Source organism: Dipodomys ordii, unplaced genomic scaffold, assembly GCF_000151885.1.
Source record: "Dipodomys ordii isolate 6190 unplaced genomic scaffold, Dord_2.0 Scaffold11, whole genome shotgun sequence".
Taxonomy (NCBI): domain Eukaryota; kingdom Metazoa; phylum Chordata; class Mammalia; order Rodentia; family Heteromyidae; genus Dipodomys; species Dipodomys ordii.
In genome coordinates this window covers 1019799-1043702 of record NW_012267227.1, presented here as the reverse complement: position 1 = coordinate 1043702, position 23904 = coordinate 1019799, and the positions used below count along the sequence as shown (strand labels likewise).

Below are 23904 nucleotides of genomic sequence, written 5' to 3'. Positions count from 1 at the left end.
CGGAGCCGGAGGCCGGCGCCGAGGGCTCCCCCCTAGACGTGGCCGAGCCGGGAAGCCCAGGCTGGCTGCCCGAGAGTGACTGCGAGACGGTGACCTGTTGTCTCTTCTCGGAGCCCACCCCCGCCGGTGCGCCCCGGGACGCGGGCGCCCCCCTGGCCGGGGCCGCCCCGGAGCCGGAGAGTAGCGGGCGGAGCCGCGAAGCCCGCTCGCGGCTGCTGCTGCTGGAGCAGGAGCTGAAGACCGTCACGTACTCGCTGCTGAAGCGGCTCAAGGAGCGCTCGCTGGACACGCTGCTGGAGGCGGTGGAGTCCCGCGGCGGCGTGCCGGGCGGCTGCGTGCTGGTGCCGCGCGCCGATCTCCGCCTGGGCGGCCAGCCCGCGCCGCCGCAGCTGCTGCTCGGTCGCCTTTTCCGCTGGCCCGATCTGCAACACGCCGTGGAGCTGAAGCCCCTGTGCGGCTGCCACAGCTTCGCCGCCGCCGCCGACGGCCCCGTCGTGTGCTGCAACCCCTACCACTTCAGCCGGCTCTGCGGGCCAGGTGAGCGCAACGCCGGGCCGCCTCCGCGTCTCTTTCCTCGCGCCCCGCAGTGGCCTCCTTCCTGGAGGGTGAGGGAGGAGGGGGGACCCCTGAAAGGAGGGGGACCCCCTCCTCCCCAAGAGAGGCGCCGCGATCCTGCGGAGGGGGGGGGAGCGCGCGGGAAACTGAGCGCACGCTGCAAAAGGCAGCTAACTTCATTTTAAGGTTCTAACAACGCCCAGAAGGAGGGAGCGCATTGTTGTTGTTTTTTAAGAGGTGTGATGGAGGCTTCAGTTTCGGGCTGAAAAAGGAGGGGGGGGCAGGCAAAGGGAAGGCCAAATAAGCGAGTGGCATTCCCTCCTAAGGTTTGGCAGTTGATCCCCCCCTCCTCTCCCTCCCTACTCCCCGTCTGCCCAGGTTTCCAGCCTTTGTATGCACATGCACATTCTTTTCTGTGCCCAGGTAACTGTCCTTGTGAAAATTGTGAAGACTGATTGTGGGTGCCGTGTTGGTAAAGTGTTCACTTTGCTCCTTTGTGTACTTTGGAGCACAGCGTTTGCACAACAATCCCTTCCTCATTTCCAACATCCTTCCACTATCCACCGTTTGAAGTTTTTATGTTCAGCTTGGCCACTTAGAGCCCTGGGGCATCTGAGCCTGGGTGAGGAAGCCAGGTAGTTTGTCACCTCTGAGAATGGGTCCCTCTTTGTTCTCTTCCAGGGATCTCCCGCATCCATTCACCCACTTCAGCCTGGCTTACCTAGGCAACTTGTGCACTGTAGCAACCCAGGTAAGCCAGGCTGAGGTGAGGAGAGGCTGGGGTCTGTGCAGTAGAGGAGTTCTGATTCCTGCCTTACCCCCCCTCTGGCAGGAACTGCTTTCTTAGAGGTGCATGTAAATCCATTAGGTAGTATTGGGGACTTTGTAGGGACAGAACTGCAGTTACAGGCTGTTGATCTGGGAAGTGGGGGGGGGTGGTTTCCCAAGTTCCTTAGGCCTGTTTATCCTGGAGAGTCAATGCACCGAGGGGCAGATGATGGGTGAAAAGAGAAGGTGTTTCTAAAAGCCTGGAATTATCTCCTGTATCATGTGAGGACTTGTGTTAGTAGACAGAAGGGAAAATGTTTCCCTTTAGTGGTAGTTGGAGAAGTTTCCCTTTTGTGGTGGTTCCTGAAGATATGGTACTGGGGTAAACTGCCCACTTTGTGTGGTCACTCCAGGGTCATTTTAGGGGCTTGGGTCAGGTCCTGAGTTGTGGCCCATACTGGACTTTGCCTGGCAGTTTGTTCCCTGGGCCTCCCCCAGAAGAGGCTTTCTTCCCTCTGCTTTCCTCTGCTTCTCTGGAGAAAGAACTCCTATTTGTGGTTGTCTTTGTGTAGTAGAAGATGGACAGACATGGGCCACAGACAGGTATTTTCTCTCATGTCAATGTACCAGCAAATGTTTGTTGAGCACTTGGTCTGTTCCAGGCACTGTGCCACCGAGCAGAGGGAAATGTGAGAGAATCTATGCCCTAGAGAAACAGAATCCTTAGGAGGGGGGGCGGTGGGGACAGGGAGAGAAGGGAAGAAGGGAAAGAGGCGGGGCAGGCAGTGCTTTGAACCACTGGGTGTTTTGAGTTTGTATTTAACTGGATGGCCTCTCTGAGCTCCACACCTCTTAACCTAGGGGAGCTGCCTTGCCAGATGGTGGAAGAGGGTCTCTTGGTTAGCCTAGAGCCCAAATATCCAGGTTGGAGGCCCCAGACAGGACTCCCTGCTCTTCTTACCCCTGCATGACCTGGGAGCCCAACTTTTGGTTTGGGTTTAGTGAACTTGGGCAGGAACAGGTTGAGAGAGAACCAGCAACTTGCAGTCACCTTAGAACCAGGTCTTGATTGCCAGTAGCTTAACCTCTCTTCTTTCTTTCCCTCTTGCTTTCAATGGGGATAGCTTTAGTCACGTTCCTTCAATCTGCTGTGGACTGGCACTGGGACTGGACTTTCTTCCTCCCTCCAGAAGGAGGCGCTATTGCGTGGGAGGGCAGCTTGGGAAGAAGGGAGGAAGAATTTCCAGTTTGTCCTGGTGACCCTCTCTGATCTTTGCTGGGACTGAGGACGGGAAAGCCCTCTGCTGCTGGCTCCCCCCTCCCCACCCCCCTCTGGCCTCCAGCCTGGTTCCCATTGCTGGGCTGGCAGCAATGGGACCCTGCTCCTTCCAGCTCTCAGGGGTGAGGGCTGGGACCTGGGATATGGAGACAGACAGACACACCAAGCAGACATACAACTAGAGTTAAAGTCCACCGGAACGCCCCGCACCAATCACCCATGCCCCACCCCCAGCTCACAGGTAATTCCCTGTGACCCAGTAACAATCCTGGGGAAGCGAGTGTCACCCTGGTGTGTCTGTGCCAGATCTTCAACCACCAATTTGCTTTGCGACCTTGGTCTAGCTAGGTGGGCTTTTCCATCTTCACAGATCTAGGGTTTAAGCTGGGTGCTGCTGGCTCAAGGCTTTATTCCTAGTTATTCAGGGAGGTTGTGAGATCTGAGAGTCTCCGGTTCGAAGCCCGCCTAGCCAGACAGATCTGTGATACTCTTATTTCCAATTAGCCAGCAAAAAAAAAGCCAGAAATAGAGGTGAGTCTCAAGTGGGAGAGTACTAGCCTTGAGAGAAAGAGAATGAACCAACTAAGCCTTAATTATTGATACCAAAAAAAGGGAAGGGGAGAAATTCTGGTGTTGGATGGAAGGGCGATTTCTAGTTCTCCCTGCCCTGTTTGCCCTCTCCAGAGGTCTTTGCCTGCCTGCCAGCCTCTGTCCTGGGCACCCTCTGGGGGCCTCTGGAATTGCTCTGCATGTGACTTCTGTGTGCCTTTTTACTGAGCGGGTGGGTGCCTATGTGGACGGAAATGTGGAGAAATACTTTAATCACAGTTCTGACCTGTGTTTATTGGGCTCCTTTCTCCAGAAAGTATCCATTAACTTTGGAAGAAATCTCCTGCTCTTTACTTCACCACTTCTTTTTTTTTTCTTTCTGTAATTATATTCAGTAAATTACTATTATCCAACTTGTGCCTGGGAAAAGAGATGGAGTGAGAGAGAAAACTTCTGAACGACGGGAGGAGGCTGCTTAAGAAAAACATTGGGTTCTCAAGCCAGGGGGGAATTAGAATGGGCTAAAAAGTTCTGTCTCCCCCCCCACCCCCTTTTCCTTAGCCTGGCATTATCCTTTGAAATGAGATCGATTTCCAGTTGGGCTTGTGAGCCCCCACCCCGCCCCACTGCGGGGCCCCTGGGCCGGTCTGCCGGTCCTGGAGGTGAGGAAGGGGTGATAATGTGCAGGGTGCCTCTTGCTGGCGCCAGCCGGCCGCGCTGTTTATCTGGCTGCCGGGGGAATCTGGGCAATTAGGCTCCGCCGGCCTTAAAGTGCCAGGAGCTCCTTTTCTGCTCTCCCACAGTGGAACCTTTAGCTGGGAGGTGAAGGGGGGGGGGGAAGAGGGTAAGGGAGAGGAGCTTGGGAGGCCCCGCCCCAATACTCAGCCACCCCTCGGGAGGGGGCAGGGGCTGTAAAAGCTCTAGGAAGATGTGAATCCTTTCCTGAGCAAGATGCCAGGGTGTTCAAGATCTGAGGTGTGGAAGGTAGTGTCCTGAATTGAAACTGTGCCCAGTACTGGGAGGGGCTGTGAACTGTCTTCTGGCTTAGAATGTGGGTCTAGATCCCAGAAGGCTAAGTACCCCTTGAGGGCTGACCTGGGGGGCAGCTGGGCAGGGCTGGAGACTAGCCATGCTGTGCTCTGGGTTCCTGGCCCTTAGCTATCCAATTGGTGCTCTTATTTCTAAAGGAAGTTGGAGGGAACTCCTGGAGTCCATACCTAAGGCTGGAGTTTCAGATCTCTGATCTCTGTCTGTCTGACACTCATCTCTCCTCCCACCTCCTCCAAAGTTTCTCTTCTGCTGCTTTGTCTCGCCTTACCTGAGTTCATATATTGGGGACTCATCTCAAATCTAGAGAAGCTTGGTCTAGGGGCAGTTGAGTTAGTACCTGTGGCTCCTGTATGTTATTCTAGCTCTTCAAGAGGCTTGAGATCTGAGGATTACCGTTTAAAGCCAGCTCAGGCTCGAAGGTCTGAGATTCTTCATTTAACCACCAAAAAGCTGGAAGTAAGGGGTGACTCAAGTGATAGAGTGCTAGTCTTGAGCAAAAAAGCTCAGGGACAGCACCTAGGCCTTGAGTTCAAGCCCCAGTATTGGAAAACAAAAAAGTATCCAGGATTATTCAAAGCACAATCATTTCATTGTACCCTGTTATAGTTGCCAATGTTTATTAGCTGATGAATGGGCAGACAAGCTGTGATATATCTATCTGTAGAATGGAATATTCAGGCATAAAGAAGAGTAAAGTAGTTGGGTGTGGTGGCTCATGCCTGTAATTCTAGCTACTCAAGATGGTAAGATCTGAGAATCACTGTTCAAAGCCAGCCATGGCAGGAAAGTCCTTGAGACTATTATCTCCAATAAACTACAAAAAAAACAAAAAACAAACTGGAAGTGGCACTGTGGTTCAAAGTGGTAGAGCACTAACCTTGAGTACAAAGCTTAAGGCCAGTGCCTAGGCCCCCCACCCTGACCAGTACTCCCCCCCCCCAAAAAAAGTAAAGTACCCGCACATGCTATCACGTAGGTGAATCTCGAGGGCATCATACCAAATGAAAGAAGTTTTAGGGTTTGGCAATTGGGGTATAGGAAGTGAAAGGGTGAATCTTGTCTGAATTATATCTCAATATTTTACAAAAGGATGATCAGGTATTGATTCCTAATTTGCTTTCTCCTTCGTTGAGTCAAAGTAGAATATTACACCTGCTACTGTCCTCTTCTGTGGCGTTGGGTGGGTACTTTACCTTGCTGGAGTGTGATGAGCCCCATGACCCCTTTTATTTCTCACATTCTATATCCTGTGTAATGGGGTGAAGGCCTTTGTACCTTCCATTTGCCGGTAGTGGTTTTGTGATTAGGTAAAGTTTCCTCCCCAAACCTCTGGTGTCCTTCATTAGCTGGTATGTCTACAGTTTGGGTTCATGGATTTTCTTTATGGCTCATTGATGACATTAGGAAATGCCAACTCAGATGTGGCTTGAGTGACTGTTACTCAAGGCCTAGGTTAACTCCTTCCCACCCTCCAGTGGTTTTTGTTTTTGTCAGTCCTGGGGCTTAAACTCAGGGCCTGGGCGCTGTCCCTGAGCTTCTTTTGCTCAAGGCTAGTGCTCTACCACTTGAGCCACAGTGCCACTTCTGGCTTTTTCTGTTGATATGGTACTGAGGAATTGAACCCAGGGCTTCATGCATGCTAGGCAAGCGCTCTACCACTAAGCCACATGCCCAGCCCCCTATGTTTATTTATTTATTTATTTATTTTTGAGCTGGTACTGGAGGTTGAACTCAGGGCCTAATGTTCTTGGTTGGCTTTTTTTGCTCAAGGCTGGTATTGTGCCACTTAAGCAACATCTCCATTTCTATGAAGATAAGAGTTTCTGACTTTTCCATCCCAGCTGGCTTTGAACTGCTATCCTCAGATCTCAGCCCCCTGAGTAGCTGGGATTCCAGGCATGAGTCACCAGTTGGCCTGGCTAGCTTTTGGGTTGCTAGTAAAGTCTTTGTAGAGATACTGGGGACAGTGGCTTGACTTCTGCTCGCACTTTCATTGCAGCTGAGTTTTATCTTCGGGAATAAGTGTGGATGGCAGATGGCCAGAGCACCATGCTATGTTGCTGAGCCTCAGACAATCATATATATCATTTTTGTGTGTGTGTGTATGTGTGTGTATACATACGTGTGTACATATATATGTATATATGGTATATATATGTCTATATGTATTGCAAAAGTTACCCTAATCTTAGGATTCTTGTAGGCTTTCTGGTACATTTGTGGGGTTATGACCAGGGCATGAGGTTGGAAGTAAGAGACTTGGCTCTGATTCAGGCTCTCCAGCCAGTTCCTGACCATGTCAGTTCCACTTGCCAGACCGTAGTCTCTTCTATAGTGGGGGCTCAGTTTCTTCTCATCCCTAAGTCCAGGGCCAGCATCAGAAGTGACTTCTAGCTGGGTGCCAGTGGCTTACACCTGTAATCCTAGTTACTCAGGAGGCTGAGATCTGACAATTACAGTTCAGAGACAGCCAGGGCAGGAAAGTCCGTGAGACTCTTATTTCCAATTAATCGCCATAACAGCAGAAGTGGCGCTGTAGCTCAAGTGGTAAAGCACTAGCCTTGAGCTGAGGAGCACAGGGATAGCACCCGCACCCATGCCCAGAGTTCAAGCCCCAAGACTGACCAAAAAAAAAAAAAAAAGTGACTTCAATGGAAGGCAAATATTCCCCTTCCATCCTTGATTTTCTTTTTTTCTTCATGCTGGTATTAAGGCTTGACATTATGGTTTGGGCACTGTTCCTTAGCTTTTTTTCTTGCTCAAGATTGGTTCTTTAGGGCTGGGAAGGTGGCTCAGTGGTAGAGCGCTTGCCTTGCATGCTCGAGGCCCTGGGTTTGATTCTTCAGAATCACATAAGCAAAAAGAAAAAAGCCGGAAGTGGCGCTATGGCTTAAGTGGTAGAGCGCTAGCCTTGAGCTGAAGAGCTGAGGGACAGTGCCCAGGCCCAGGGTTCAGGCCCCACAGCCGGACCCCCCACCAAAAAAAAAAAAAGAGTTTCATGGACTTTTCCTGCCTGGGCAGGTTTTGAACTGTGATCTTCAGATCTCAGCCTCCTGAGTAGCTAGGATTACTGCCCTTGAACCTTGTGGCTTAAAACCCCTGTGTGTCTTGTTACTGAGGTCCTGTCTCACACTTTTACCCTGTCTCCATTGTTATTATCCACTGACAGGAAGGCAGGGAGGCCTTGCTGAGTAGTGATTGTGCTGAGCTCTGACATAAGGATTCCCCCAGTCTCATTAAACAGAGTCAGTTTTGGATGCAAACTCTAGCTCTACCGGATGGACAGGGCAGAGCAAGTCAGTTTCCTCATCTGTGAAATGGGGTCATAATGTCATCTTACTTTTATTTTTGAGAAAGTTTTTTTTTTTTTTGCAGTTGTGGGGCTTGAACTCTGGGCCTGGACCCTGTCCCTGAATTCTTCAGCTCAAGGCAAAGTGTTCTACCACTTGAGCCATAGCACCACTTCCAGTTTTCTGGGAGATGAGAGTCTCACAGACTTTCCTGCCTGGCCTGGCTTTGAACCATGATCCTCAGATTTTTAGCCTTCTTAGTAGCTAGGAGTACAGGCGTGAGCCACCTGTGCCTGACAAGAAAGTATTAAACACAGAGAGGTGCCTGATGAACATGATTAACCACATAAAATTGAAAATGCTTGGCTTTTGTTTTTGGCTAATTGAAATCTCATGGAGTGTTGTTGTTGGTTTTTTGTTTTTGGCCAATCTTCTGGATCTCAGCTTTCCAAGTAACTAGGATTATAGGCAGGAGTCACTGGCGCCAGGCTTAGTAGTCACTTCAGATTGGAAAGGCCAGGCTGGGAGAGAAGCCTCCTATGGAGGACAACAAATGCTCTTACAACTAATTGTGCCTTATTATAATTGCAAAAATACTCATTACCCCTGTGTCATTCCTGATACCCGCCTAATAATAGTTATTACCACTTTATTACCACAGATGGAGTTTGCTTTAACTTGCAACTTGATGGTGTTTAGTTTCATTTATAGAAAATGAAGGGTCATTTCATTCATGCAAATTGTTACTTAGTTTAGCAAATTGTTGCTTCCCATAAAGCAAGAACCTAAGACATTCTTCTGAAGGCAAAGTATATGTTTTTAAGGAGGAGTATTTTAGGCAAATGAAAGAAACTCATAGGAAAAACACCATAGATAGACAATAAGGAATCTCAAATGCCGGGTGTGGGACAGTGCTCCACCCCTGCTTTTATTTCGAGCAGAAAAGTAGGAAGGTAGATGTGGTTAATTTAGGGCCCCCTATCAAGATACCTGAGCCAGGTGCCAGTGAGTCATGCCTGTAATCCTAGCTACTAAGAAGGCTCAGATCTGAGGATGGTGGTTCGAAGCCAGCCTGGGTGGGGAAGTTCATGAGACTCTTGTCTCTAACTAACCACTAGAAAACTGAGACGCGCTCTTTAAGTGGAGGTGTAGCTCAAGCAGTAGAGCTTAAGAGACAGTAGTACCCAGGACCTGAGTTCAAGCCCCACCACTATCACTACCAAACACCTACCACCACCAAAAACAAAAGATACCTGAGTTGGGTTTGAATTTCAAGTACCTAATTCTTATTCCCAGGAATGTTAGTTTGGTAAAAAAAAAAATTTTCCTGTCTCGGGGCTGGGAAGGTGGCTCAGTGGTAGAGTGCTTGCCTTGCATGCCTGAGGCCCTGGGTTCGATTCCTCAGCACCACTTAAGCAAAAAGAAAAAAAAGCCGGAAGTGGCGCTGTGGCTCAGGTGGTAGAGCGTTAGCTTTGAGCTGAAGAGCTGAGGGATAGTGCCCTGGCCCAGAGTTCAGGCCCCATAACCGGACCCCCCCCCAAAAAAAATTTTCCTGTCTAGACCACTGTGTTCACCCTCAGCTCTGATCAGGCCTGCCAAATTTAGCAAATAAAATGCAGAAAGGCCGGGTTTAACTTAATTTCACGAGGGTAGCATAATCTAGTATAAGTATTTCCCATCTACTGTGCAGGGCTATACTTACATTACAAAAGCATGTTTACCCCGCATTCAAATTGAAAGGCTTCTGCTGTAGTGGATGGGTCTTAAGGCCTGACTCCCCACCCCCACCCACCCCCAGGCTCTCTTGTTATGATAATAATAGGTTCTCTTTGTAAAGATGTTTTTCCTCTGTGCCTGAGCTGTGCTAAGCATTTTACATACATTATCTTCTTTTTCCTCTTGGTAAAGCCAGGAGGTCTGTGATTATCATCTCCCATTTAGAGCCGAGGAAAAGGACTGGAGAGGAGGGGTGCCTTGCCTGAGCTCACACCAGAGGAGGCACTGTTGGGGTTGAGCACCCTAAGTTCTGTGTACTATTCCATTAGGTTTGGGCAGTTGGGGTGATGGGAGAGGTTAAGGGAGCTTCCCGAGACCTCAGATCATGATTTCAGGAAAACAGTTATAAAAGCACACCGAACCCCAGGTTGTGCAGTCCGCTTCGCCCAACAATGACAGTTTATCTTCTGTCTTCTAGAATCACCGCCACCCCCATATTCTCGGCTGTCTCCTCGGGACGAGTACAAGCCACTGGGTAAGTGCACCCCCCCCTTTCTGGCTTGAAAGCCTTGATGCTTTGAAATGGGGGCAATGTGTTTTGTTTTTTTTTTTTAACAAACATTCCCAGGATTGGGCTAACGCTGAGCCTATATTTACATCTTGAAATTCCTGCCTCATCGTTAACCTCCACGTGACCTTTAACCAAGGGCCTGTAAGAGATGAATGGCTTAGAGGTGGGCTGGAATTCTTGGGATTTCTCTTTGCCCCTTTTCCTCCCCAGCCTGACACTCAAAGAGAAGGAAGGAGGGGAAAGGGGAAGGAGGAGAAGGGAGAGATGGAGAGAAAGAGAATATTGGTATTGGGAGCTTGAACTCGGGTCTATCACTATCCCTTGTCTTTTTCTGCTCGAGGCTGGCACTCTACTACTTGAGCCATACCTCTGCTTCTCAATTCTGCTGGTTAATTTGGATTAAAATCCAAATTTCTGCCTGACTTGGAACCAGAATCCTTAGATCTCAGCCTCCTGAGGAGCTAGAATTACAGGCAGAAGCCACTGGCACTGGCCAGTGTGTTTTAATTGAGTGTAACACACCTATTGGGCACCAAATTTTTGTGTGTGTTGTGTTCCCATCATGTCTCCATCCCTCACCCTACCCCCCCCCCCTTAAGTCAAGATGTTTACCTGGGCAGAAGTGACAATGGGAGCAGGTAGGGAGAATGTGTCTTGCTACATAAGGGCCCCGGCTTGGGCCTGTCCTGTCCCCTAGGGGAGCTTAGTGGTCTGGCAATGTCTTTTCAAACAAGTTCTCAAACAAGTCCTATTCTGAGGCAGGCCTTGTGTCCTGTGGAAGCTTGAAACTCAGGAATGCATGGAGTTTCCAGGTGGAGCTACTTGTGCTCTTGTCTTTGGGGCTGTGATTTCAATGCAAATCAGTGTCCGGCCAGTGATGGAGTCTGTGGGATTCTGGCAGAGGGTCAAGATGGCCTTAAAGGCCCCAGGAGAGCCAGGCTCCATTGCTTAGCCCTATAACTAGGAGACTGAGATCTGAGGATTGTAGTATAAAACCGGCTTGGTTGAAAAAGTCCCTGAGACACTTAGGTTCAGTGAACCACCAAAAGGCTGAAAGGAGAGGTGTGGCTCAAATGTGCCTAGGGTGAAAAAGCCAAATGAGAATGTGGAGGACCTGAGTACCAGCTCCTAGAGAATGACCTTGTGACCTGGGCAGTTTCTCTGGGGGATGCTAGCTTCTAAAAGTCAGATGGTGTGGCATTGACTCCATTCCTGAGAAGACCCAGGGGTCTGGCTGTTAGTGTTGGTAAAGGGATTTTCCCAAGCCGGGTGCTGGTGGCTCACACTTGTAATCCTAGTAATCCTGAGTAACTAACTCAGGAGGCTGAGATCTGAGGATGGCAGTTCAAAGCCAGTCCAGCAGGAAAGTCTGTGAAAGTCTTTTCCAATTAACTATCAGAAAACCGGAAGTGACGCAACAGGCTCAAAATGGTAGAGCACTAGCCTTGAGCAAGAGTGCTCAGGGATAGCACCCAGGCCCTGAGTTCAAGCCTCAAGTCCTATGACTGACCAAAATAAAGGGGGGGGGTAATGGGGGGAATTCTCTCAAGAGGATACACACCATCTGTTCGAACTCTCAGGAATCCCAGGCCCTCACCCCAGGCTCCGTGAGATCAGAAGTGTCCATCATGACCCCCATAGGGAGGGTGGAGGCTGTGAATCAGTGATGTCTTTTGGATGGAGAGCTATATTCAGTTCAGCAATTACCTGGAGCACTTGGTCACCTGGCAAGATAGATTGGAAGCAGCTGAGTAAGGGGTTGGAAGCACCCAGTTAGGGAGCTGCAGGGCTGAGGCCCAAACCCAGGAGCTAGGTACCAAACCCTTAGTTCCGTTAGAGGAAAAATCCTAGCCCTAGACTGTCTAGCCAGTGAGGTCATTAACCTGGGAGACTCATTTGGCCCTAGTCTCCTGAGTAGCTAGGATCACAGGTGTGAGCCACTGGTGTCCAGCCTGGCTATTTTGGGGGGGTGAGGGAGGGGAGGGGAGGGAAAAGGGGTACTGGGCTTGGGGCTTGAACTCAAGGTCTAGGCACTGCACTGTCGCTGAACTCTTTGTTCAAGGCTTGTGCTCTACCACTTGAGCCATACTCACAGCAAGCCTTTTTAGTGACTAATTAGAGATAAAAGAGTATGGACTTTCCTGCCTGAGCTGGCTTTGAACCATGATCTTCAGATCGCAGGCTTCTGGGTAGCTAGGATTACAGGTGTGAGCCACCTGTGCCAGGTGGTTTATGCTTTTAAAATGGCTTGGAAAAATTCCATGGAATTCAGGTTTTAGTGTCAGAAGTCAAGTTCCAGCCACGTGTCTGTCCACTTCCCCATTGCTCTGGCTCTCAGGATGAAGCAGCTCAAAGTTGAGTAGTTGCGCTACAGTGGTAGGACTCACAAGGCTAAAGATAACTTATTTATTCTCTGGTCCTTGATAAGAAAAATGATGTATCTTTAACTTACAAGAAATACTACAGACAGGCTGGGAAGGTGGCTCAGTGGTAGAGTGCTTGCCTTGCATGCATGAGGCCCTGGGTTCGATTCCCCAGCACCACATAAGCAAAAAGAAAAAAAGCCAGAAGTGGCACTGTGGCTCAAGTGGTAGAGCGCTAGCCTTGAGCTGAAGAGCTGAGGGACGGCGCCCAGGCCCAGAGTTCGAGCCCCACGACCAGACCCCCAAAAAAACCAAAACAAAACAGAAATACTAGAGACTTGAATGGAATAGAATACAAAGGTAACTTAAACCCTTCCTCTAATGGAAAAACTTTAAAAAAACTACTTGGAGTTGGAGGTGTGGCTCTTGTTGGAAGAGGGCAAGCTGATGAGCAAAATTGTCAGGTACCAAGTTCTAGTTCTGAAAAAATAAAAATGCGGGGGTCCCTAACACTACTGACATCTTGGTGTTGAAACTTGAACCTGGGGATCCACCTTATATCCAGAAGCCTATCTGCCTGCACGTGGGCAGCCTGGGAAGTTGGGACTGCCTTAGGTAAGGTCCTCTTTGGATTAGCCTGGATGGTTTGGCCAGGGTGTAACAGGAGTGAGCAGCTATGAAGAAGGGCAAGGGGGAACATCGTGCCTTTCTGCCTCCCTCTGGATGCTTTGTAGCACTGTCTGTGGACATTGGCTGAGAAACAGCACTCAGTGCTGACTCTGCATTTCTCCTTCATGTGAGAATGGCTGAAAAGCCAGACTGAGCACTGGGGAGCATCAGGGTATCAAATGCTAAACCTAGCCCGGGGCTCACACCTGTAATCCTGGCTACTCAGGAGGCTGAGATCTGAAGATCTGAAGACTTTGTCTGAGCAGCAAAGTCTGTGAGACTCTGATTAACCACCAAAAAGCCATAAATGGCTCAAGTGGTTGAGCACCAGCCTTGAGCAAAAAAACTAATGGAGAACAGCACCAGTAATGATCCCCTCCACCCCCCCCCCAAAAAAAAAGACCAAGGGTTATTTTGTTTATTTTTCAAGATTTTTCCATGAGCCTTTATTTCCCCTTAGTTTTCCCCCAGCAGTTAATTTTTTTTGTGTGCCAGTGATACATAGTCCCAAGTGGTTTTCTTTTTCTTCTTCTTTTTGTTATTTTCTTTTACTTGTATTGTTACTTTTTCATAAACAAAAGTCCCCTTCACTTCTAAGCCTCTGTGATCACATGAGATTAAAAAAAAAAAGAAAAAAGAAAATCCAAAATAAAACACAGAATATCCAGTCAGCATCTGGCAAGTAGAAAACCAGAGAGAGAGAGAGAGAGAGAGAGAGAAGAAAAAACAACAACAAAAAAACAGGCCAAATTGGTTACAATTTCATCTTCCTGCTCCCCAAGCCATGTGGTAAAAGTAAAAAAAAATCCTGCAAGATGGAGTGGAATTCTCCTTAGCTGCAGGGGCCTAGGCTAACGGTTCTCTCTGCATCCCAGTATGTCTGTATTGGGCCAGGTGGGGTCAGCTATTGCCAGATGTGGGTCTGGCTGAGCAGAAGAGGAAAAGCCCTGGGCCTCTGGGCATATATGTCTCCCACCTCCTGGACAAGCCTGTCCACCAGGAGACAACACACTTCCCCTCCAAAGAGAGGCACAGACCAGGAAAAAGTTCCAGAAGGCAGAAAACAGGTTGTCAAGGCAGCAGCTCAGAGTAGAAGAAAAAAAAAATATGCCAAAGTATTTTTTGTTTTGTTTTGTTTTGTTTTTGCTGGTTGTGGGGCCTGAACTCTGGGCCTGGGCACTGTCCCTCAGCTCTTCAGCTCAAGGTGAGCACTCTACCACAGCACCACTTCCGGCTTTTTCTGCTTATGTGGTGCTCAGGAATCGAACCCAGGGCCTCATGCGTGCAAGGCAAGCGCTCTACCACCGAGCCACCTTCCCAGCCCTATGCCAAAGTATTTTAATTCCAATCGCAGCTAGTCAGAAGGCTTGAGATCTGAGTGAGGATCATGAGTCAAAGCCAGTCCAGGCATGAAAATCCATTAGATTCTTTTTCCTAATCACCCAAAGCTGGAAGTAGAACTGTGGCTCAAGTGGTTAAGTGTCAGCATTGGGTGAAAAAGCTAAGAGACAATGCCCAGGCCCTGAGTTCTAGTCTCAATACTGTCACAAAAATAAAGGAAAAGAGAAGAAAGAATTTACCTTCCCACCTCCCTGTGCTGCACACAGGGCAGAACAAATCTATTCATCATGTAAAATGCTCTCACTTGTGTGTGTATATGTGTGTGTGTGCCAGTACTAGGATTTGAACTCAAGGCCTTGTACTCTGGCTTGGCTTTTTCACTCAAGGCTGGTGCTTTATTACTTGAGCTATACCTCCACGACTTTCCTGATGAGAGTGGCTTTGAACCTTGATCCCTGGATCTCAGCCTCCTGAGTAGATAGGATTACGGGTCTGGCTTCTTACACCTGTTTTTAAAAACCAGTCCAGAGCTGGGAATGTGACTTAGTAGTAGAGTGCTTGCCTAGCATGCATGAAGCCCTGGATTCAATGCTGTGGCTCAAGTCGTAGAGTACTAGCCTTAAGTAAAAGAAGCTCAGGGACAGTGCCCAGGCCCTCAGTTCAGTCTCCAGGATTGGCCAAAAGAGAGAGAGAGAGCCAGGTGCTGGTGGCTCACATCTGTAATCTAGCTGCTCAGGAGGCTGAGATCTGAGGATCACAATTCAAAGTCAGCCCAGGCAGGCAAGTCCATGAGACTCTTATCTCCAATAAACCACTAGAAAACCGGAAGTGGTGCAAGGGCTCAAGTGGTAGAATGCTTGCCTGGAACTGAAGAGCGCAGGGATGGCGCCCAAGCCCAGAGTTCAAGCCTCATGACCGACATAGAGAAAGAAAGAGAAGAGAGCGAAGGGGACCACAAAAAAGGGAATGAGGCTATTTCTCCTGCATCCCCACTGCACTTTTTTTTTTTTTGCGGGTTAGGGGCTTGAACTCTGGGCCTGGGAGCTGTCCCTCAGCTCTTCAGCTCAAGGTTAACACTTTACCACTTGAGCCACAGCACCACTTCCAGTTTTTCTGGTGGTTCATTGGAGATAAGAGTTTCAGGGTCTTTCCTGCCTGGACTGGCTTTGAACCATAATCCTCAGATCTCAACCTCCTGAGTAGCTAGGATTACAGGCATGAGCCACCAGCACCTGGCTTAGTGCACTGGTTTTTGTGGGGGAGAGGGAGACTGTGGTCAGAACCCCAGTGTCCAGAGAAGATTGTCTACTCAACCCAGGATGCAACCTGATTGGATATGGAGCATTTTAATCTAAAATGGTAACTTCCTAGTGGAAATGTGATGATGACCAGACAGTGAAAAAGCCTTTGTGGAGTGTTGGTGGTATAAATGTTTGGAGGTGCCTCATTTTGTCTTTGTGTTGTGGTGCTGATATCTAGTGATTGAACTAGAGTCTAAGCATTGTTTTTTAGCCTTTTCAGGTCAAGGCCAGCAAGTGGTGGTAGTGACTTGGAAATAAGAGACTCAATCTTAGCCAAATCCCCTTGGCTCATGCTTGTAATCCTAGCTACTCAGGAGGCTGAGATCTGAGGATCGCAGTTCAAAGCCAGCCCAGGCAGGAAAGTCTGTGAGACCCTTATCTCCAATTAATCACCAGAAAACTGGAAGTGGTGCTGTGGCTCAAGTAGGAGAACACTTGCCTTGTGCTGAAGAGCTGGGGGACAGCACCCAGGCCCAGAGTTTAAGCCCCATGACCAAAAAAAAAAAAAAAAGCTCAGGGATAGTGCCCAGGCCCTAAGTTCAAGCCCTAGGACTGGCAAACAAAAACACAACAATCCAGACATAGAAAGCTACTCTCAGAACTGGTTGGGATGTTGGAGATGGAGGGGAAGAGGGAGAGAAAAAAAAATGGTTCATTTGGTCATATTCATCTACTTGAGCCCTTGAGCCCTTAATGAGAGGGGTGTAGAGTAGAAAGGGTGAAGATGGTTGTGTTTGTGAAAAGTTTCCCAGCTCCAGTGGGAGGAGGAAGCAGGGAAGGAAGGAAGCAAGCAAGCAAGCAAGAACAACTTCAAGAATTTTAATGGTTGTAATTAAGTACAGCAACTATGAATTGTTTAGGAGCTTAATTTAACCTTACCCGACAAGGCTCCAAGTTGCTACTTGCTCTGGTCCCTTGAGCTTAGGTTATTTTTTGAGGTGAGCCATTGAAACTTTTCCAGGTGCCAGGATGGTCACAGTCAACTATCTTCCAGAAGAGTTTTAGGGTGGTTAACGTAGTTATGTGGGGGTGATCCAGGATGGGATTACAAGGTGTGACACCCATGGGCGGTGAGGGGCAGGCAGCTCTTTGTGTGTGTACACATGCGCACAGCCACCAGATGCATGAGCCACGCCCCCAACTAAGTTCTCTCTCTTCTACCAACAGATCTGTCCGATTCCACATTGTCTTACACTGAAACGGAGGTCACCAACTCCCTCATCACTGCTCCGGGTGAATTCTCAGGTTGGCTTTTTTTTTTTTTTCTTTCTCCTTACATGTTGCTGTTGGGTTGATTGTGTTACAGGACTGGGACACTTGATGGAGGTCTTTTCGATCTCTCTGCTCTCCTCCCTTCTTGCACATTTCTTCTTTCCTCCCACCCCACTGGCTGGGAAGGTTGCCAGCATGTGGATCGCCATCTGTGCAGCTGGTTGTAATGGCACATTTGTAATCCCAGTACTTGAGAGGCAGAGGCAGGAAGATCCCAAAGCTCAAGGTCAACCTGAGTAAGAGTCTCACGTTCCTGCCTGGGCTGGCTTTGAACTACAATTCTCCGATCTCAGCCTCCTGATTAGAGCTGTGAGCCGCCAGCACCCAGGGAGAGTGTGGCTATTTCAGAGATGGGAAGGATGGAGGGAGCCAAGGCAGACATGTGGGTGCTGGGCACCACGCAGGTCCAGCTCCCTGGTGCCCATTCCTTCTCAGCTTTGGAGGATGCTCCCTTCCCTTCTGTGCCCATTGGCCCTATTTGGATGTAATCTTTTCTCTTAAACACTGGCCAGATGAACACCACCATCCCTTGTTCTATCTTTGTACCTTCAGAGGTAGAAGTGCCACAGAGGATTTTGAAGCGAGGGGTTTAGAAGGATGTTCTAAAATGGATGATTCGCCTAACCTCACAATAGGTTTAATTTAGATGGGTTTTATTAGTGGCTGTCTGGACAGGACAGGTGGCTCTCCTGAAATTCTCTTCCTATTATTAATGGTAGAAATTGTGTGTGTGTGTGTGTGTGTGTGTGTGTGTGTGTGTGTGTGTGTGTGTGTGTGACAGAGGGGGGGAGGGAGAGGGAGAGGGAGAAGGAGAGAAAGAGATGGTAGGCACTCTTACCTATTTCAGTTATCCTAGAAGGGTCCTGGTTTGCCTCCAGCTGGAAGGAGTAGGTGCCAGAGCACCTGTAGGAGGCTCCTCCCCAATCTGGTTGGTAGGAGAGCGCCCCCTGGAGGTCGGGAGGCCTGTAGATTATCCACTGGACACAGAGCAGGTGCTCTGTGGGTTTAGGGGGCCTGTTTTGGGATTTGCGTTCACCTATCTCAGAAAAGGGTCTTTGATGTTGGATAGTAAAGAGAACGTCACTATTCTTGATTGTGTGGCTTTCAATAAAAAAAAAAATTTCCAGTGTCTTGGGATGCTAAAAGATTTTGGGGAAACATTTTGGATTTGTCATGGCATGACCACTGACTGTGTGCCCAAAGACGCGTGTCCCTTGAACTCAGGGCCTTGTGCTTTTCCTCACCTTTTTCAATTACGGCTAGTGCGTTACGACTTGAGTCACATTTCCAGTACATTGTTGGTTAATTGGAGGTAAGAATCTTGAGTTTGTCTGCCTGGGCTGGCTCTCAATCTCGATTCTCTGATCCCAGCTCTTCAAGTTGCTGGGATTTCAGGTTTGAGCCCCTGGTACCCTGCTTTGCCTGACGTCTTGATGGATTGTGTTCTGAGTTCCAGGTGGCCCTACTAGGAGAGCGAAGTGGTCCCCTCTGTAGCCAGCCATCCAGGTCTCTTCTAAGTAAGGCATTTGTCCTGTCCTTGGAGCTGCGTGGCTGTCACACCAGAAGGCAGAGAATAGAAGATGGGCCTTGGGGCATGACAGTTGGTGGTGGGTGGCAAACAGGATTCATGTTGCCAAGGTAGAGTGAAGATTGACTAGGAAGGTGAAGTCAGAAAAATGAGGGGCAGAGGTGGGTCTAGCAGTACATTTGATGTTCAAAGGCAAATGATACTGATGATGGTGCTGATGGCGGGTGGCATTTATGGAAACGGACACATGCCTGACATCTTGATAAGTGCCAGCTGCCCTCCTGCTCACTGACTCCCTGCTGTTGACACTGGGAGACAGGTGTGATCCTTCTGATGAGGAAACCTAGGCTTATGATTGAACTCGCTACACTGTCATTCTCAGATTGTGAATGGCAGCTTGGATTGTGAGCCTGGGTGGTCCAACCTTCCTTAGCATGGGTTTCTGTCCCCTCTTTTAAGCCAGACCCCAGTGTTTAACTGCGGGCCAAGCAGAGTGGTCAAAAGGAACCAGGGGAACCGGGTACTGGTGGCTTAGGCCTGTAATTCTAGCTACTCAGAAGGCTGAGATCCGAGGACTGCAGTTCAAAGCCAGCCCAGGGAAGGAAAGGCCATGAGTGTCTTATAGCCAATCAACCACCAAAAGACCTGAAGTGGAGCTGTGGCTCAATGTGGTAGAGCACTAGCCGTGAACATAAAAGCTCAGGGATCGAGCCCAGGACCTGAGTTTCAGGACTAGTACCCTTTCCCTAAAAAAGATTCATTGGGCCCAGCAGACTCCTTTCAGATGTGCAATGAGAACACATGTTAAGCTGCCTGATAGGGAGATAGGGTTGGCCCTTCCAGTGGCCTTGGTTGTATGTGAGGATGTCTCAGTTCCCCAGTACCCTGGCTTCCTTCAAGTGTCATCAGTGAGGCCACACCCCTCTGTTTCCAGAGGGAAATTCAAAGAAGAAGGGGGCAGCCACAGGACCACTGGACAGTGGGCACTAAGGTAGACCTGGTGTCCGTCCCCCAGCCAGGCATGACAAGGTATAGGTGCTCCTGTCCATATTTCTACCACTTGAGCCTTCACTTCTGGCTTTTTGGTAGTTAACTGGAGATAAGAGTCTCATAGACTTCACTTCCCTGGTTGGTTTTCAACTGTGACCCTCAGGTTGCAGCCTCCTGAGTAGCTAGGATTTCAGATGTGAGCCACCAGGGCCTGGCTTTCTGTGCTGTTCTTGCCAGCATCTGAACCTTGGGAAGAGGACGAGAGAGCTGAGCTTTCCTGTAACATCTTAGCTACTCTTTTCCATTATTCCCTAAAGCATACTGGGACAAAGACTTGCCAGAAAGGACTGGTGTCCTGTATTTCTGATAGAGAGTCTCAAGGAAAGCTTTATAAGAAAAGGCAATTATAGCTAGATGCCCGTGGCTCACACCTATAATCCTAACTACTCAGGAAGCCTAAGAGTTAAGGATCATAGTTTAAAGTCCACATGATTCTTATTTCTAATTAACCAGCAAAAAACCAGAAATGGAGCTGTGGCTCAAGTGGTAAAATGCTAGCCTTGAGTGGAAAAGCTAAGGGATGGTGCTTAGGCCTTGAGTTAATGTCTCAGTTCCAGCACCAAAAGAAAGGTGATTTTGAGTTGGGTTTTGTAGGATGTCTAGGAATGCACTAGAGATAGGCAGAAAAAGGAAGCTGCTGTAGCACCGTGTTCGAAAAAGCTGCGACTAGAAAGCAAATAGGTGATAGATGGCAGGTCAAGGAAAGGTGGAGCCAGAATGTTTGTCCCTCTGTTTGAGGGACTAGAGCAGAGGGATTGTGGCCACTGAGACCAGGGAATCCTGGGATATAGTTGGTCCTGAAGGAGTTTGTCTGGCATTCAGCCATTCCTCCGCAGGGGGTCATTGTTGGAATAAATGAATGGATTTTTGTCTGGAACAGAGAGATCCAAAGAGAGTACATACAGATAAAGACAGAAAAATCACACGTAATATTTGATCATCACAGCCAATGCACAGCTGTGTGCCAGGCACGTTCTTGGACAATAACACCTATTCATGAAATTGCAGAAACTTTCTTTTATTGTGAGTGTGTGCTTGAACTTTTTTTTTATCGTGAGTACTAAGGCTTGAACTCAAGGCCTAGGAGCTGTCTCTTAGCTTTTTCGCTTAAGGCTGGTGCTCTACCACTTGAGCTACGGCTCCTTTTCCAGCTTTTTGCTGGTTAATTGGAGATAAGAGTCTCAGGGATTTTCCTGCCTGCCTGGCTTCAAACCTCACATTTCGGTCTCCTGAGTAGTTGGGATCACAGATGTGAGCTGTGCCGGAGTCCAGTGTGCAGGTACTTCCATTAGACAGATTAGAGGAAGAAGTAACTGGAACTCAAGAGAGGTTAGGTCACTTGCCTAGGGATTGGGAGCCAGGTATTGCTGGTATTGCTGTGTTCCCCTGGGTCTGAGTAACCATCTCTGCCCACTGGAAGGTGCTGGACACTAATACAAGCGAAACTTCTGGGCTACTGTTCCCAGGCATCCTGGATTTAGGGCCTCAGGGTAGCCCTGGTACTGGTGACATGAATCACTCCATGGAGCTGGTGTAATAACAGTGAGGGGTGACAGGATGACTTTTTTTTTTTTGGTGGTAGTTAATTAGAGATAAACAATCTCATGGTCTCCCCTGCCTGGGCTGGCTTTGAACCCTCCTCAGAGCTCAGCCTCCTGAATAGCTAGGATTATAGGTGTGATCCCCTGGCACGCGGCCTGGCTGTCTGGTTCTGAGTTGGGTAGATGGCTGATCCTCAGGATGACCAAGGACTCCAGGGAAGGACCTGGAGCAGACTAGCTACCAGTGGGTTTTCTGAGGACCGAAAGTTCCAGAAAATGTACTCGGTTCCTTCCAGCGTAATCACAACCATCTGTGCCTGCGGCCTGCTCTCCTCTGTCCCCCGGGCACGCTCTGCCCGGGCATGGGTCACAATCGGGAGCAGGGCTGGAAGCTCCCTTGTTGGGGTACAGTGGCTGTTGGCAGGGGTTCCTTCTTTGATGCAGGAAATATATCCTGCAGGTACTTGGTCAGATGTTTTTATATTAAACATTTTCCCCTGTGGCCTTTGGCTGCTGAGAGGCGCTGAGAAGCGTGGCTTTTCCAGTCACCCTTTGTGGAAAGAATGCCTGATATTCGTGGGCTGTGTGTCCCCAAATCAGGCCTCTCTGCACCCCGCCAGTGAGGGCGAGGCCTGGCACTGGCACCTCTGCCAGGGGGCTGTTCACTCTCCCCCTCACCTCACGCTAGAAGTTTTTAGTGTGGAAAAACAAGTCTCATGCTTGGAGCAGACATCAAAGCTACCAGGTCCAGACGGCAAGGTGAATCATGGCGAGACTCTGGATGACCTTTCGAGTGGTGGGGAAGAAAGGGTGTGGGGTGGGACTTGCAGGGGGGAGGTGGAGGGAGGGGAGCTAGAGATGGGGCTGGGGGAATTTATTCCCAAGAGGATTGGCGCCTTGCCTGTGTGGCATGGAGAAGCCATTTCTGTCTGTGCCAAGGCTAGGCAATGGGCCCTTGTCACACCTGAAATTCGTGTGTGTATGGGGGGGGATGGCTGGGGGCACCAGAATGGGGGGGTGTCTTTACCTGCCAGGAAGGTAGTTATAACTTGTCAAGGGGGGGGGTGGTGTCTGAATGGTCACAGCTGTCCTAGGCTGGTTCCTTTGGCAGAAAAGGGGGTACCAAGTAGCCATCTCTGGTTGGCGATGGTCATTATTAGGACATGTGGGCCTAGGAAATCCCCAGTTTCTTCCCCTGTCTATCATTTCTGTGGGACTGAGGGGGAAATGCCCTCAGTTCAAGTATTGGGGTACAGCCCTGCCATGAGTCACAGGGAGGCTCTGAGCTCCAGGATCCCCCCCCCCTGGGTTGGTAGAAAAGAGAGGAATTTCCAGAAGGAGTGGGGTTGGGGGTATATAGCAAGGCCTCAGGCTTCCCCAGCTAGCACCAGCTAGGGCCCTGTGTGTATGGGAGATGCCGGCAATTACGGTTGTGATTTTCAGAAGCGTTCTTGGTGTTTTGAAATAGGGTCTTGCTATGTAACCCAGGCTGATTTGGAACTCCTGCTCCTCTTGTCCCAGCCTCTCTAGAGCTGAGATTCCAGGCATGGCACCACTACACCCAACACAAAACAAACACTCTCACATAGCTAGCGACAACCCACATAGAGAAACTGCACGACTCAAAATGGCCTCTTGTCTTCCCTTCCTCAACTCTGTGTTGACTTCTTACATCATAGACAACTTTCCCGAATTTTCTCTGCCAGCAGAAGGTGTATACTGTAGGCTCTTGGAAAGCTAGCTTCTTCAACTCAGCATTTTTTTTTTCTCTCTTGGTGCTGGTATTGCAGCCTGAACTCAATGCCTAGGCTCTGTCTCATAGCTTTTTCACTCAAGTCTGATGCCAGAGGTAGACTCTGGCCTTTTTGTGCTTAATTGGAGATAAGAGTCTTACAGACTCATGCTCAGGCTGTCTTTGAATCATGATCCTCAGGTCTCAGCCTTTTGAGTAGCTAGGATTACAGACATGAGCTACTGGCACCCAACATTTCATTTTCCTTCCTTCCTTCCTTCCTTCCTTCCTTCCTTCCTTCCTTCCTTCTTCCTTCTTTCTTTTCTTTCTTTCCTTCTCTTTCTTTTAATGTGATATTTGGTTTTTTTTGGGGGGGTGGTCCGGTCATGGGGCTTGAACTCTGGGCCTGGGTGCTGTCCCTTAGCTCTTCAGCTCAAGGCTAGCGCTCTACCACTTGAGCCACAGCACCACTTCCGGCTTTTTTCTTTTTGCTTATGTGGTGCTGAGGAATTGAACCCAAGGCTTCAGGCATGCAAGGCAAGCGCTCTACCACTGAGCTACTTTCCCAGCCCTTAATGTTACATTTGTAAAGACAAATTGAATCTAGCTTATTTTACTTACTATGATGATTTCAATTCCATTCATTTTTCTGCAAATGACATTCTGTTCTTTCTTATGGTTAAATAATATTCTAGTGTGTGTGTTGTGTACATATATGTGTATTATACACATAGTTACATATATATAATATAAATAAGTGTGCACCCATTGCTGGGCATCTAGGCTGATTTCATGGTTTTGTGGACAAAGCCCTCCTGGGCACATACTTGAGAGTAGAATTACTGGCTCTTTGTTACAGGCACAGTCACCTTTATTAGATGTCTCCATAGATTTTTCCTCCAGCATTTTAGTCAGAAGCAGCTCCAGGGGTCATATTGGTTCATTGGTTCAGTACCTGCAGAGCAGTATCCCTGGGCTCTCTCCTCTTTGTCCAGGATCGATGCCCATGTGAAGTGTTACCCAGCCTGCCACTCAAGATAAAAGTAGGTCTTCCCTGACAATCACCATGTGGCAGGATTTACACACACGCAAGCGCGCGCGCACACACACACACACACACACACACACATTTAGGTGTGGGTCCTACGGCTTGAACTCAGGGCCAGTCCTTGGGCTATTTTGCTCAAGGCTGCTGCTCTAGCATTGGAGCTATAGCTCCACTTTGAGCTTTTTTTCTGGTGCTTAATTGGAGATATTTGTCTCATGGACTTTTCTGCCTGGGGTGGCTTTGAACCGTGATCCTCAGATCTCAGCCTCCTGAATGGCTAG

At 48.9% G+C, this 23904-nt stretch overlaps 1 protein-coding gene across 1 annotated transcript in view; it reads left to right on the top strand.

Annotated features, from left to right (window-relative positions):
* Smad6 (SMAD family member 6) overlaps nt 1-23904 on the top strand; it is an 84091-nt gene that overhangs the window by 2864 nt on the left and 57323 nt on the right. Inside the window, exons 2-4 of the mRNA XM_013009903.1 lie at nt 6-537; nt 9686-9742; nt 16620-16697. Of these exons, the coding sequence (XP_012865357.1) occupies nt 6-537; nt 9686-9742; nt 16620-16697 (667 nt within the window). The remainder of the gene's footprint in view (nt 1-5; nt 538-9685; nt 9743-16619; nt 16698-23904) is intronic.